This window comes from Tupaia chinensis, unplaced genomic scaffold (assembly GCF_000334495.1).
Source record: "Tupaia chinensis unplaced genomic scaffold, TupChi_1.0 Scaffold000023_1, whole genome shotgun sequence".
NCBI lineage: Eukaryota > Metazoa > Chordata > Mammalia > Scandentia > Tupaiidae > Tupaia > Tupaia belangeri.
In genome coordinates this window covers 708,999-724,573 of record NW_006159453.1, presented here as the reverse complement: position 1 = coordinate 724,573, position 15,575 = coordinate 708,999, and the positions used below count along the sequence as shown (strand labels likewise).

Here is a 15,575-nt window from a genome sequence, read left to right as displayed (position 1 = left end):
TCTCCATAGGGCACGTGTGCTCACCAGACAGACAGAGAGAGACATAGAGACAGAAAGCGAGAAATCACCCCCCAGGGGGTATGGTCACGCCGGGATGGTCACACCGCAATCCCTTCTCCTCCATTCTCCTCTCGGGATCTTGGGCACGCACGCACACGCGCTCAGCATGAATTTTAAGCCACCGGGTCCAGGACGCGAACCACGGTCGACTACGTGGGAGTCCAGCGACATAGCCATTACGCTAACTGCTGGTTCCCCCCAGTGCCTTTTGACATTTGTTGTTTCCAGGTAGAATCAAATGTTAATCTTACTGGTTTCCTTGTAAGTGATCATTTATTTTTCTCTTGTTGCTTTTAAGATTTTTTTCTTTTTATGATAGTATATATGCTACAATGTGACTGTGTTTAGATCTTTGCAATTATTCTAATTAGTGTTTGTTGAGTTTGGATGTATAGATTCATGTTCTTCAGGAAATTTGGTATGGTATCTTTTTTATTTCTTAAGAGAGATTTTTGCTATAGGGTGCATGCATTCACTGCAGAAACAGAGATGGAGAGACAGAAAGTGAGAAATCACTCCCCTAGATGATGGCCACTCCGCAATCCCTTCTCCTCCCTCCACTGTTCTCTTGGGATTTGGGGCACACATGAACACATGCCCGACGTGAATTTCAAGCTGCCAGGTTTAGGACTCAAACCACTGTAGGTTATGTGGGAGTCCGGTGATGTAACCATTATGCCATCTCCTGATCCCCAGTTGTTTTTTTTCTTTTTTTCCCGAGGTATCCTTTTTTTTTTTTTTTTGAGAGGTATTTGCTATAGGGTGCGTACGCTCACCAGAAAGACAGAGACAGAGAGACAGAAAGCGAGAAATCACTCCCCAGAGGAGATGGACACCCTGCAGTCCCTTCTCCTCCATTCTCCTCTTGGGATCTTGGGCACGCACGCATGCACACATGCCCGGCGTGAGTTTAAGCCACTGGGTCCAGGACTCGTACTGCGGTCGACTACATGGGAGTCCAGCAACATAGCCATTATGCTAACTGCTGGTCCCTCGAGGTATCTTTTTTTTTTAATGTATTACTTTATTTAACTTTATTTATTTATTTAATTTTAATTTGACCAGAGAGGGACAGAATGTGAGCGAAAGAGAGAGAGAGTGAGGGAGGGAAAGTGAGAAAGCAAGCCGCCAGGTCTGGGACTCAAACCACAGTCCAGGAGTGGCCTTAACCACCATGCCACCTGCTGGCCCCCCTCAGGTACCTTTAAAATGTAAACTCAACCCATTAAACATTAACTCCCTGTTCCCTGCTCATTCTAGCTACCACTATTCTAGTTTCCATTTCTATGATTTTGACTGCTTTAGGTACCCAATATAAATGGGGTTATATAATAGTTCTCCTTTTTATCTGGTTTACTTTACTTACCGTAATGTCTTTTAAGTGTGTCCATTTAATAACATATAATAGCCGTTCCCAGAATTGTGCGTTTTTTAGGTGTTATTTTTTTTAATTATTTAATTTATTTTTTAAATTATTTTTATTACTGTTTTTAAAAATTTGCTATTGGGCATATGTATTCACCAGACAGAAACACAGAAAGAGAGAAAGAGAAAGCCAGCTGGTGGGTTCAGGACTCAAACTGCAGTCAACCATTGGTGTCTCAACTACCATGCCTCTTACTGGCCCCAGGTGTTGACATTTCTGATTCTTAAGTTTTGAAATCTTTTTTCCTTTCCCATTGTCTTTCTTTTTCAAAAAAGATTTATTTATTTAAATTACATTTGTTGTTATTTTTTAATTCGACCAGGAAGAAACAGAGAGAGAGAAAGGGAAAGCGAGAAAGCAAGCTGTTAGGTGCGGGACTCAAACCATGGTTAGCCATGTGGGAATCCAATACCTTAATCACCATGCCAACTTCTGGCTCCTTACATTTTCTTAACTTTCCTGTTATTTTAGGATTATCGCCTAATTCTGCTTGTCATTGTGTATTTAACTGGGAGGCAGGCATGGTGGCATGGTGGTTAAGGGCACTGGACTCCCACATGGCTGGCCTGGACCCAGTGACTTGCTTTCTCACTTTACTCTCTCTCTGTCCCTCTCTGATCAAATTAAAATAAATAAATAAAGTTAATAAAATAATTCTTAAAAAATAATACAAAACGAAACAGAAAAATTTAAATTGGATAAGTAAAAACAAACAGTGCTGTGTTACCATTAAGAAAGTTGTTGGCAGGACGAGCAGTTAGCGTAATGGCTATGTCGCTGGACTCCCATGTAGTCGACTGTGGTTCGCGTCCTGGACCCGGTGGCTTAAACTCACGCCAGGAGCGTGTGCGCACGTGCCCAAGATCCCAAGAGGAGAGTGGAGGAGAAGGGATTGCGGTGTGGCCATCCCCCCGGGGGGGGGTGATTTCTCGCTTTCTGTCTCTCTCTGTCTGGCGAGTGCACGCGCCCTATAGCAAAAAACCTCTTAAAAAAAAAAAAGAAAGAAAGTTGGTGGTGGTATGCTATACTGTTTATGAAACAAACAATACATAATTTATAATGTAATTTTGCAGTGTATAATTTTGGGTCTTTTGCTTAAAAGAAGTAAATACACTGTTCAGTGGAGTGATTGTGTGAAATTGGTGGTCCCTCTTTTTTTCTAACCTTCAATCTGAATATTTGAAGGATTGTGATACACTCCCAATGATTAAAAAGGCTCAGGTTAGAAGTGATTTCCCACAGGGAGAGGGTCATGACCGCCCTTCCTTTGAGTGTGTATATATACCCAGCTACTCCCCAAAGTCACTGGTTAGTGTGCCTTAACTGCATGTGGCAAAATCAAGAGATTAAAATTTAACTCACTGTTCATTCATTTTGGGGTCTTGGGGTGGGCCCTGATAGAATCCCACCACACCATGGTCCTTCTCCTAGTCTGCTTAGTCAGGCATGAACACTAGAATGCCTGTGTGTGTTCAGGTTAACCTGAGATCTGAACTTGGGGCCTTCCCACATGGCTCCAGAATCATGCAGTGGCACACTACTACCTGCTCCACAGTGACTGGGCCTTTAATTTACTTTTTATTAATTTAAAATTTTTGTGTATTATTGTTTATAAATTATTAAAGCAAACATGTGCTCACCAAAGACAGAAAAAGTGAGAAAGCATCCCCCCTCCCCCAACAGGGCTATAGTTCTGTTTCCTTCATTTTCCAACCTATCAGGATCTTAGGCACACTGTGATCAGCCAAGTGGCAGTCCAGCATCTTAACCACCATGCCACCTGTGGGCCCCACCCAGTGTAATTTTCAAACTACCAGAGGCAAGAATTGAACCAGTGACAGTCATATGTGATACAGGTTCCAATGCACAGTGCTGAACCACTTTTTACCTAAACCCACTCCTGAGATTCAAGGCATCCTTTGCTAATAACCATGGCTTTTTTTTTTTTTTTTGCCTCTACATAGAGCTGTTTTGATGCAGCTGTCCTTAATGTGTTACCTTGGAGTGATTGCTCAGTATTGGCTTCATTTAGGGTAGACAGGGAATGAATATTGAAAATTGCTATCATTTTATTTTAAACATTGGAGAGTATTTTTTATTTAAAGTACTTATTATAGTTTCCCTCAGTTTAATATTTTTAACAACTCATATTTTTGGTCAACATATGAAATATATCATTGGTTTAAAATTGAGTTTTGTAAGCCTTATATATGGTCTTTTATTCCCAAACAGAGACTCTACAGGGGCAGGTAATTCACTGGTCCACAAGCGGTCTCCTTTACGTCGAAACCAAAAGACCCCAACATCCTTGACCAAGCTGTCTTTACAGGATGGACATAAAACCAAAAAACCAGCATGTAAATTTGAAGAGGGTCAGGATGTCCTAGCTAGATGGTCAGATGGCTTATTTTATCTTGGAACTATCAAAAAGGCAAGTTACTTTAATATAAGATGTATTTTGATGTTTTTCCAGTAAATTTGTAATATTCTTAAGTATAACATTGTATTTTTAATTTTAAGAGATCATCATAAGTTTTCCTTGTATTGCAGATAAACATATTGAAACAGAGCTGCTTCATCATATTTGAAGACAGTTCTAAGTCCTGGGTTCTCTGGAAGGACATTCAAACAGGCAGGTGCTAGTATTCTCTTAAAAATGATTTATATTGAAATTTAATTTCCTTCAAGTTTTTATTTCTTGGTGTTGTCTGTTGAATACAGTTTATTAAGATAAGTTAGTATCACTTTTGGAAAGAGGTTAAAAAAGTCACAGCCTTCAATGAGTTGTAACCTATATTATAAACCATAAAAAGACAAGAATATTCTCTTAGGATAGAGATGGCGTAGAGGACACATGTATCACTCATTCATACCTATTGAAATGGACCTTCTAAGAACTACGAAGAAAAATTTTTAGCTGCTTATATGAGTTAGGAATTCAATTTAACTGTTAAAATGCCTATATTAGTATAAAGCAGTGTAGAAAGTGAATGTTGAGAGCAAGCTATTTGCCAGGTGATTTGGGAAATTAGGACATAATGCAGTGACTTAGAGTACTAGAAAGATTTATTAAGAAGAGTGGCTTAGAAATATTTATGGGGGAAATGGGGATATTTTGGGTGAAAGTTAAAATATATAGGTATGCATTGGTTTGGTTATTGTTTCTTGTGATTAATTCTGTTATTATAATTGTTATATACCCTTTGAATCTGCTAAAAATGTTTTTCCAGATATCTCTTTCATGCATAGTATTAACATTTATAGAAAGTGCAAATCTTTATTAAGAATTTATATAATTTTGCAGCTTATGCAAGCCCCACTGTTTTTGTTTGTTTGTTTGTTGTTTTTTGTTTCTTTTTTTGCTAGGTTAATTGGCCTGAACTAAGACTTGTATTTGCTTCGTTTCGTTTTTTGGTAGTTTATTATAGGACTTGTACATGGACTTGCTGGGGGCGGTGGGGAGAGAGAGAGAGAGAGATCCATTAGTTTCTCAGGATTTTGGGCAGAATCATGTGCCTGAGTGATTCTCAAGCCACCAGGTCTGGATTCAGCTGTACCATTGGCCATGTAGTATTCAGCCATCTTAGCTTCTGTGCTACCTGCTGGCCCTGTTTGTTTATTTTTTGCTATAGGGTGCTTGTGCTCACCCAAGAGACAGAAAGTGAGTGGAGAGAGGGGAGAGAAAGTGAGAAATCACCCCCAGTGGGAGATGGGCACACCATAATCTCCTCTGGAGATTTTGGGCATGCACATGCACATTCCATGCATGAGTTTCAGACTGCCAGGTCAGGACTTAAACCACAGTTGGCCACGTGGGAGTCCAGTGCCTTAACCACTACACTACCTCCTGGCTCCTTGTTTCATTTTTTAATTGCTAGAGAGAGGCATAGAAGGACAAAGCATACCCTGGGTTGTGATTATGTTGTAATCCCTTCTCTTCCACATCTCTGTCTTGTCAGGATTTGGGCATGCATGCATATGTGCCCAGTATATTTTTTAAACCACTGACAACCAGAATTCGAACCATGATCGACCATGTGGGATCTGACTCCCTTAACCACTAGACTATGGAGCAGGCCCCTGACCTGTTTTTTATGTCTCCCCTTGTGGGAAAGAGACTTAACTTTTCACCCTAAAAGGTCAATACCTCTAAAATAAAATTGGTGGTTGGGTTTTGTATTGAGTGGAGATAAGTGGGAGGCAGTTCAGATAGAAAGCAGCACACATGCACATACACACACAAAACAAACAGGAAATGTGGGAGAATTTAGACATACAAGAAACAAATTTAACACTAAAGCCTATTAACTTGCCTTTTCATTGAAGTAAAGGACCTGAACATTGTAAAAAATAAAGGAGGTATAATACTTCAAGCAATTTGTATACTAATTATACAATCAGCAAGTAAGTAGAACATTGCATTATGTTAGGTGTCAGCAACATACAATCACTTGTCTCTCTTTTTTTTTTTTTTTTTTTTAAGAATTACTTTATTTATGTATTTAAATTTGACCAGAGAAGGGGAGACTGAGGGAGAGAGAAAACCGCCAGATCTGGGACTTGAACTGTGGTCGGCCATAAGGGAGTCCAGCGCCCTTAGCCACCATGCCACCTGTTGGCCCTTTGTATTCGAATTTCAAGTGATACTTTATGGTAGGTTACTGCTGTATTCTTTTGCTTGATTTCACTTCTAATGGTACTGATAGAATACAACAAGTTTTGTTTAGGACCAACAGATGACATAATGATGACATCACTGGACTCCCATGTAGTTGACTGCGGTTTGAGTCATGGATCCATGGCTGAAAACGTACGCCATGTGCATGTGTGCCCAAAATCCCAAGAGGAGAATGGAGAAGGAATTGTGGCGTGGTCATCCCTCCTGGGGGAGATTTCTTGCTTTCTGCCTCTCTGTCTCTCTTTCTCTGGCAAGCGCATGTACCGTATAAAAAAAAATCTAAAAATAAAACACTTTTGGTAAAGGAATTAAGTGTTGGAACAGTCCTGAAGCCTATTGGCTAAGGGAGTTGGATCCCTTATCAGTGACAGCAATTCAAATCCTGGCCGTGGTGACTTGAGAAACACCAGGTGTGTGTGCATGTGTGTGGAAAATCCTAACAGGATGAATATAGGAGGAGGGATTGTAATGTGACTGCATACCTTTGGGGGTGTGCCTTTTCTCTCTCTGTCTCCCTCACACACATGCCCACTTGTGATTTAAAAAAAAGATTTTTAAAAAATTATTTTGTTTATCTTTATCCATTTATTTTAACTTGACCCAGAGAGAAATAGAGAGTGAGTGAGAAAGTAAGCTGCCAGTTCTGGGACTCAAACTGTGTTGGCCACATGGGAGTCCAGCACCCATATCCCCCATGCCACCTGCCGGCTCCACAAAAGTGTTTTATTTACCATCTATATAGTTGGTACTCAGGGTTTAGGTAGGGAACTCAATAGCTATTAATCTAGTAAATGTTTCTTTCTCCCTCTCTCTTTTTTTAAAGAATTATTTTATTCAACTTTATTTATTTTAATTTGACTGTAGAGGGAGGGAGGGAGAGAGAGAGAGAGAGAGAGAGAGAGCGAGCGAGAGCAAGCAAACTACCAGGTCCGGGACTTGAACTGTGGCCACCCATGTGGGAGTCCAGCGACCTTAACCACCATGCCTTTTCTTTTTTATTTTAATTGCAGAGGGCATATGTGCTCACCAGTAAGGAAGGAGAGAGCATACTCTCCAGTAGTCCTGCTGTACGTAACCCTTTTTCTTTGATTTTTCCATTCCATCCGGATTTGGGGCATGTATGGACGTGCACGTATATTTTTTAAGTTGCCAGGGCCAGAATTGAAAACCATGGTTGGCCATGTATGATTGGCTCCCTATGCATAGCAGTTAACTGTTGTGTTTTGGGGTCAGCCCCTAGTAAAATGTTTCTCTAGAGAAACTTTCTTTTAAAAAATTATTTTTTAGATTTATGTAGTAATTTATTCATTCATTTAGTTAGTTATTGTAATTTGACCAGAGAGGAACAGAATTAGAGAAAGAGAGAGAAAGTGAGAAAGCAAGCCACCAGATCCAGGACCACAGTTGGCCATGTGGGAGTCCAGTGCTCTTAACCACCATGTCACCGGATGGTCCCTCTAGAGAAACTTTTTGTAGCTCTTGGGACTGATCATTTTAAAGGACTAAAATTATGTCTTAAATCTTAATGAAATTGAGGGATCTGTAAGAAAAGACTCATAAGATTGAAAGCGATAGGTGATCAAGCCAGCCCATTGGCGTATAGGCCTAGGATGATGGATTTCACATGACTGACCACTGTTTGAATCTCAATCCTAGCACCTTGAAAAATACACTGGGTTCGTCTGTGTGTGTGCCTAAAACCCCAGCTGGATGGAGAAATGTCGGGAAAGGGATTGTGACATGATTTTGCGCCATTGTCAGGTGTTTTCTCTCTCTCTCTCTCTCGTGGGTGTACTCACCCTATGACAATGATAAAATATAAAAAAGTTCTCCAACAATAGTAATATTAAGCAAATCTTATTACCCTGCATACAGAATTATTTCTTTTTCCTTATTTTATAAACGTGATTGTTTTTCTAGTGGGACTGAAACGTGTTATGTTGGTTTTTTTTAATCTCCCTTCTGTTAGCTATTTGTCTCTTTTAGCTTTTTTATATTTAGAGGCTCCTATGGGTTTAATATAGATTGGCCTTTTTTGTCTTTTTGTCCTTTCTCTCCCTTCTTTCCTTTTGTAAGTGACAGAAAAAAGGAAGCTAATGCTATGTAGAGACAGAAAGTGAGGAATCCTGTCCAATAATAAGTGCCCCATCTGTAATATGAATTTAGTGGTCTGTGGTTGTTCACTGGCTCTTTATACTGTCTCTAGAATTAAAACGGATTGTCCCGTGGCTATTTAACTTTTTGTAGAACCCAGAATATAGCATGAATGAAATTTACAGTTGATACAGAAGTAAATAAGTGAATCTGAAAACAGCATTATGACAAATTTCACTTGGAGAGTAGCTTTAGTTTTCTCCCTTTATATGAAATTTAATAATAGATACATATCAAAATGATGTCACAAATTAATTCTATTTATCAAATAAGATTCTTTTAAAAAGTTTGCATAAATAAGGAAATATATATAATTATGTGAGTAGTCAAATGCATGTTACAGCAGGGAAATAAATATCATGTTAAGACCATTACATATATCCAAAGGTTTTGTTGGGTTAATGTCTATTTGCCAGAGAGTGAGTGTACTCTTCAGAGAGAGGGAAAGAAAGCACTCCCAGTGGGTCTGGTCATGTTGAGATCTTTTTCCTTCCATTTCTCATTCCTACCAGGACTTTGGGCACACAAACACACACACCTGGCATGTTTTTTAAGCCTTTGTTCCTGGAATTCAAACTGCACTTGTCCGTATGGGATCAGCTGCCTTAATACTGTGCTATTGGGCTGTCCCTAAGAGGGTTTTTAATTGTTCCCATTCATTCTATCTTGTTTAGTAACTATATACCTGAAATTAGGTGATTAGAAGTATATTCAGCTGACAGTTTGAAAGTCCGAGCTCCAGGGGTCACATCATATGAGGGCCTTCTTGCTGTGGGAACTCTGTGCAGAGTCTTCAGGGTGACAAAGAGTACACATAATGAGAAGAGAGCAAGAGCTCCTGTGTCGGTGTCCATGTCTGTCATTCTTTCTCCTTATTTAGCTGCCGCGATTCATTTTAGGGCCCCTCCATGGTTACCTTAATCCTAATCACCTCCCACAAACTGCATTTCTCAACACTATAGTTGGATTATGTTTCCACTTTTCTTTTTTTTTTTTATTTTTTTTGCTATAGAGTACATACACTTACCAGAGAGAGACAGAAAAAGTAAGAGAGAAAGAGAGAAATTACCCCTTGAGGGGAAACTACCCTCAATTTCTGGCCCTATCTCCATCCTTTTAATCCCTTCACAATAGCACCCAATTTTTAACATATGAGTCTTTTAGGGGACGATATAATCTAAATGATAGCATCAATTTAAACACCTAATGCTATTTTAGTTTCTGAAATGATACATTCCTGTGTTGCTGGTTGCAATGTAGTATCTCTGGTTAATACTTTAGCATTTGCATGAAATGCATGAAAGTGTTTATATTGACTCTTTAGCCTATTCAACAGATCCACTTCTAATAGTTAATTAAAAAGAAATAATTCAGGGACCAGCAGTAAGTGTAATGGCTATGTCACTGGACTCCCATGTTATTAACTGTGGTTCGAGTCCTGGACCTGGTGGCTTAAACTCACGCCGGGCATGCGTGCGTGCGTGCCCAAGATCCTGAGAGGAGAATGGAGGAGAAGGCATTGCAGTGTGGCCATCCCACTAGGGGGTGATATCTCACTTTCTATTTCTTTGTCTCTCTCTCTCTCTTTCTGGCGAGCGCATGCGTCCTATAGCAAAAACCTCTCAAAAAAAAAAAAAAAGAAGAAAGAAAAAATAATAATTCAGAAATAAGAATACCTAGATAAAAATGTTTGCTGTAGTTTTATTTTAAAACAGAAAATTTGTTTTTTCAAAGAGGAAATAGCCAAGACTTTCTTGTCAATTGCATTTAGAGTAAGGAAGACTATAGAAAATCACTAAGCTGAATAGGAAGGCTCTTGTAAATTCGATTATAAAAAGGATATACTTGGGGGATAGCAGGTGGTGTGGTGGTTAAGGTACTGGATCCCAGATAGTCGACTGCAGTTCAAGTCCTGGATTAATCAGCCTGAAAATAATGCTGGGCATGTGCGCATGCGTGCCCCAAATCACGAAGGCAGATAAAGGAGAAAGAATTTTGGCATGGCCATCCCCCTGAGGGTGATTTCTCCCTTTCCCTCCATCTCTTTCTCCCTCTCTCTCTCCCTCTCTCTCTCTGGCAAGTGCATGTACTATTCGAAGAAAAAAAAAGATATACTTGGATTTCATACATTAAGGGTAATTCTCAGCTTCTTTGGTATTGTTTCCTGTGGTGAATACATATTGTTTGTTGGACCAGCGCCCCCTTTTGTTACAAACTGCCTTCTTCCTCTCTAGTCTGTGCAATTACAGTAGAAGTCAAATCAAACACCTGCTCCAGACTGGGACTATCACTCCTTTTCCAGGGAATTGCATATTTGGACTGAGAGGTCCAGGACTCAGTCTGAGTATTTAGTTTCGATTGGAGCCATAAACTCAGAAGGTGTGGGAGATGCCATGCTCTATCAGATGTACCAGGAAGCAAACAGGGCAGGAGAGAGCGTAAGAGACCAAAACTACAAAAAATAAAACAGACAAGAAAAATTGATTACCACAATGTCCAAAAATAGAGTAGTCTTGCTGTTAATTTGGTTCTTTCCATAGATGGATTATGATGGAATAATATCAGAGAAGTTATTTTCGAAAACTGGCTATGGGAGAAATGTTTTTGATAGGAAAATTACATAGTGTTAATAAAAAGAAGCATCTTGGGGAACACCAGATGGTGTAAAGGTTATGTTGCTGGACAGCCACCTAGTCAGTTGTGGTTCAAGTCCTGGACCTAGCAGCTTAAAACTCACATTGGGTGTGTGTATCCAAAAATCTCCAGAGAAGAATGGAGAAGTACTTACCATCCCCCCTGGGGGGATTATTTCTCACTTTCTGGCTCTCTGTATCTCTGTCTCTCCAGTGAGTACATGTGCCCTGTAGCAAAAATTTCTCTCTAAAAAAAAAACAAAAACAAAAAAATTCTTGTGGTGGAAAGTACATGAATTCTAGCACATCTGGCTATTAATGCCAACCTTGATACTTTCTAAGTGAGGATCTGTGAATTAGTTACTTTTATCTATCTGAGCCTCAATTCTTCTCCAAGAATAGGCTATTTATGTAATAAGTTAGTTGTAGAATTAAATAAAATATATCAGGAGCCTAGCATAATGCTTGACCCATAGCATTTTACTTGTTGGTATGTGAATAAACTGTTCATTATGCTTTTTACTATACTGAAATAGGCAAAAAAAGAATATTGAAAATAGTTGTATTAGGGTGGTAAAATTGTATTCTAAATTTTGTGTAATGATTTTTTTTTAGAATAAAAATGTTTAAGGAAGAAATGATTTACTTGTTCAGGTAAAAAATATAATTAATAACTGTAGAACCCCCAACTTTTGTTAAAATGGGATTTCATTAGGGTACATTGTTAGATATCACATTTCCACATTTTAGATGGTAGTGATTAAATAATTGGTGTTCAGCCTCTTTCATGAATTAATAAATAAAAATGAATGCTCTGAATGCAAAGAGAAAGGGGTTATTTATATACCTTCCTTGTCCCTTTCCTTTAGTCTTAAGGTACTAATGTGTAAGATGAGTGAATATATGTACATAGGTAGATGTGTATTCTGGAGAATAGCTCTAGTATTCACAAAACCTTTCCCATCCTTTACCCTCACCCCTGAAAATGGGAATTTTAGGTATGAGTGGTAAGGGGAACTGTCTGAGAGCAATTTATATTATGTTCTCTTCAAAAATGCAGAGTAAATTATGAATGTAGAGAGGTTAATTTTAAGTTAAAGATGGGAAAAATACAGAGAACAGAGAGATAATATTTTACTTACAGTACTTTGCCTTGTGAAGCATTATGATTAGTAAACAGCATTGTCCATATGGGCTACCCACTGAGTAATGAAAGTAGTTTTGTTGTGTGGAATTCTTTATTACTTTTTAAAAATGTACACTTTAACTATTTCAGGAGCCACTGGAAGTGGGGAAATGGTCTGTACAATATGTCAAGAAGAGTATTCAGAAGCTCCTAATGAAATGGTTATATGTGATAAGTGTGGTCAAGGTAAATACTGATTTTTTTTTAATCTTGTAGAAAAGTTTCGTTGCATACTAAGTGCCTGTGTTGAAGGTTAATGACTAAGAATATTTTATATCGGGATGCTGTTACCCTAAGTTTATTCATCAGTTGCAAATATATTAATGTAGGAAACGATAATATTAATATGCCTTCTTGAGATTATATCACAGTATTTATTAATAAAATAGAATTTGCTTTATGCTTTTTTTGATATTAAGGATATCATCAGTTGTGTCACACACCTCATATTGATTCCAGTGTGATTGATTCAGATGAAAAATGGCTCTGTCGACAGTGTGTTTTTGCAACAACGACAAAGGTATCTTTTAAGTGTTTTGGGCTAAAGCCCTAAATGGAATTTGTAAGGCACTATCAACGTAATGAATATGTACATTGAAAGCTTATTTGAATGAAGTGAGCAATCAATACTGGGTAGAAGGAGGTGCTGTTATTGTTTAATTAATGATGCCTAAGTGACTTGCAACTTAGTCTTGTTCTTTAGGGTAATAATATGGGAATCGGGGCAGTAATCTGAAATGACAGCAGAATAGAGATTATTATTCATCAAACATCTTGTGATATGCTAGAAGTTTAGAATGAAAATTTCCTCAGAAGTATCAGAGGCATTTTTAAATTACAGAATTGTGTTTAAGATTTTAGCCTTCTCTTTTTCAAATAATTTTTTCCCTCTAATATAGAGGGGTGGTGCGCTTAAGAAAGGACCAAATGCCAAAGCATTGCAAGTCATGAAGCAGACATTACCCTATAGTGTGGCTGACCTTGAATGGGATGCAGGTCATAAAACCAATGTCCAGCAGTGTTACTGCTATTGTGGAGGCCCTGGAGAGTAAGTAAATACAGTTGTTTAATCCCATTTAAGTAATTTTTATTTGCTTACATTGTCTATTTTTCTTATTAATTATAGTATAGGAGTGAGAGTGACTTGGAAATGCATGAGAGTACCAATGCCACATGTTTTCATTTTGAGCAGTGAATGCTTTGTGCAGTGATGACTTTAACCTAATCACCCTTAACTGAAGGCTGCCGACACTGTGAGGTTATAGGGAAAGCATGGTGTTCCTTTGAAGATTTTCCAGGATTCCCTTTTTATCTCCATTTTTTATTCCCTTAAGTCATTAGTCATATTCTGCTTTTCATGATCTCTCTTCTTCACTGTTGTTAACTCAGGGGTTTGTAAGTTGATCTTCTGCCGCTTCCTTAGTTTCTGCTCTTCTGATCCTAATTTTGTTGGAAACCTTTGTCCTAACCTGCTTCTCCTGGGACCACTTTTGCCATTATATTGTATTTTCCTTTTGCTTTTATGTTTTGTGTATCTGTTCATTTCCCCCCCCAAGATAAAGTTCCTTAGTTCAAGGGAAAGTGGGAAGAATGTGGGAATGGAAAAATGGTGGTGAAGGCTCTATTCACAAGTGATAAGTCTTCCATCTGTGGGGTTTATTTATTTATTTATTTATTTTAAGAAAAGAAAGTATCAGACTAGCATTGTAGGCTTGGTGGTTAAAGTGCTAGATCCCACATTGCTGGCTCTGCAGTTTGAGTTCCGGACCTTGGTGGCCTGAAAAATATGCTGGGCGAGTGTATCTGCATATCCAGAATCCTGAGAGGAGAATGGAGGAGAAGGAATTGTGGCGGAACTAATCTCCTTGGGGGGTGGGGGGGTGTTTTCTCACTTTTTTTCTGTCTCTGTTCTTTTTAGCAAGTACATGTGCCTTATGGCAAAAAATCTAAAAAAATAAAATAAATTCTCAATAAAGAAAACTATCATTATTTTTACCCAAAAAAATTCTCATCTAGTTGTTGTTTTTTTTGTTTTTGTTTTATTTTGCCAGAGGATGCCAGAGAGAGAGAGAGAGACAGACAGACAGACAGAGAAATAGAGTGGGAAAATGAATGAGAACTCACTCTCCATGGGTCATGATCATGCTACAGTCTCTTCACCTCCTTTTTCCCCCTCTTTTCAGGATTATGGGCACAAGTGCACACATGCCTGGTTTATCTGGGTTTGCGACTTGAACTGTGTGGTTGGCCATGCAGGATCTAGCCACCTTAACCACACCAGGCCATGGGCTGGCCCCTTGTCTAGTTTTTATCATATTGACACATTTCTTTTTTTTTTTTTTAATTATTTTTAAATTAAATTTAATTTATTTATTCATTCATTTTAATTTGACCAGAGAGAGAGGGGGAAAGTGAGAAAGCAAACCACCAGGTCTGGGACTTGAATTGTGGTCGGCCATGTGGAAGTGTTCAGCACCTTAACTACCATGCCACCTGCTGGTCCTATATTGACACATTTCAAAAGTTCAATTATTCTGGAAATCTTTTTCTTTTTGGATTTTTGCCAAAGGGCTTTTGTGCTCTCTGGAGAAAGACAAGAGAAAAGGAAAGTTAGAAATCACCCTGGGGGTTGGGGGGGCACTCTGCTGCAATCCCTTCTCCTTTACTCTCCTCTTAGGATTTTGGGTATGCATGCACCAGGCTTGATCCTCAAGCTGCTGGGTGTGGGGCTCAAACCAGGGTCCACCATGTTAGAGTCAAGAAGGTTAACCATGCCACCTGCTGGCCCTTATTCTGGTAATTTAAAATGAATTGTTTGTATTTGTCATAAAATAATCTAGAGAGAGGATATTTACTGCAGAGACCTAATGTTAGGACTATAATTTAGTTTATTTTTTATTTCATTATTTTTGTTTTGAGAAGTTTTTGCCTTAGGGCCTAAACACTTCCCAGAGACAGAGAGACATTGAGAGGGAAAGTGAGAAATCCACCACACCCCCCAGGATGGCCACGTCCCATTCCTCCTCTTTTAGTCTCCTCCTGGGATCTTAGGTGCGGGTGCATGTGCGCGCACACGCTGCTGGTTTGAGTTTAAAGTCACCAGGTCTGGGACTTGTACTGTGGTCAGCCATGTGAGAATCCAGTGACGTGTGCCATTTGCTGGCCCTTGAGGTGTACTTAGTTTTATTGGATGTTGTACTTAATGTATTTGACCATTTAGAAACTGATAAATGAAATACTATTTACGTAGGATGTTAAGATACAGATTTTGGTTAAATTCTAGAATCAAGTTAGGATTTTATTCACGTACTGATTTAGAGAGTACACCTTATTGTTTTCTCCTATATATTCTATTTAAAATATAAAATATATTTAATTGTATATATTATTTTTTTGAGAGTTTTTTTTGCTATAGGGTGCGTGCGCTCGCCAGACAGA

At 38.7% G+C, this 15,575-nt stretch overlaps 1 protein-coding gene and 1 non-coding gene across 6 annotated transcripts in view; both read left to right on the top strand.

The window, feature by feature from the left end:
* Nucleotides 1-15,575, top strand: part of MTF2 (metal response element binding transcription factor 2) — an 87,860-nt gene that overhangs the window by 38,783 nt on the left and 33,502 nt on the right. The window contains exons 2-7 of one of the 5 annotated variants that reach the window (XM_027770435.1): nt 3,719-3,735; nt 3,816-3,917; nt 4,037-4,118; nt 12,228-12,323; nt 12,557-12,657; nt 13,037-13,185. In XM_027770435.1, the coding sequence (XP_027626236.1) occupies nt 12,248-12,323; nt 12,557-12,657; nt 13,037-13,185 (326 nt within the window). In that variant the 5' untranslated portion in view covers nt 3,719-3,735; nt 3,816-3,917; nt 4,037-4,118; nt 12,228-12,247. Of the gene's footprint in view, nt 1-3,718; nt 3,918-4,036; nt 4,119-11,566; nt 11,606-12,227; nt 12,324-12,556; nt 12,658-13,036; nt 13,186-15,575 lie in introns of those variants that run through there. The other 4 variants (XM_027770436.1, XM_006140143.2, XM_027770437.1 and 1 more) reach the window with 4 other exon arrangements.
* Nucleotides 13,306-13,381, top strand: LOC114007294 (small nucleolar RNA SNORD83). Its single transcript, XR_003548925.1, has one exon. It is a non-coding gene; the product is annotated as a small nucleolar RNA SNORD83 (small nucleolar RNA).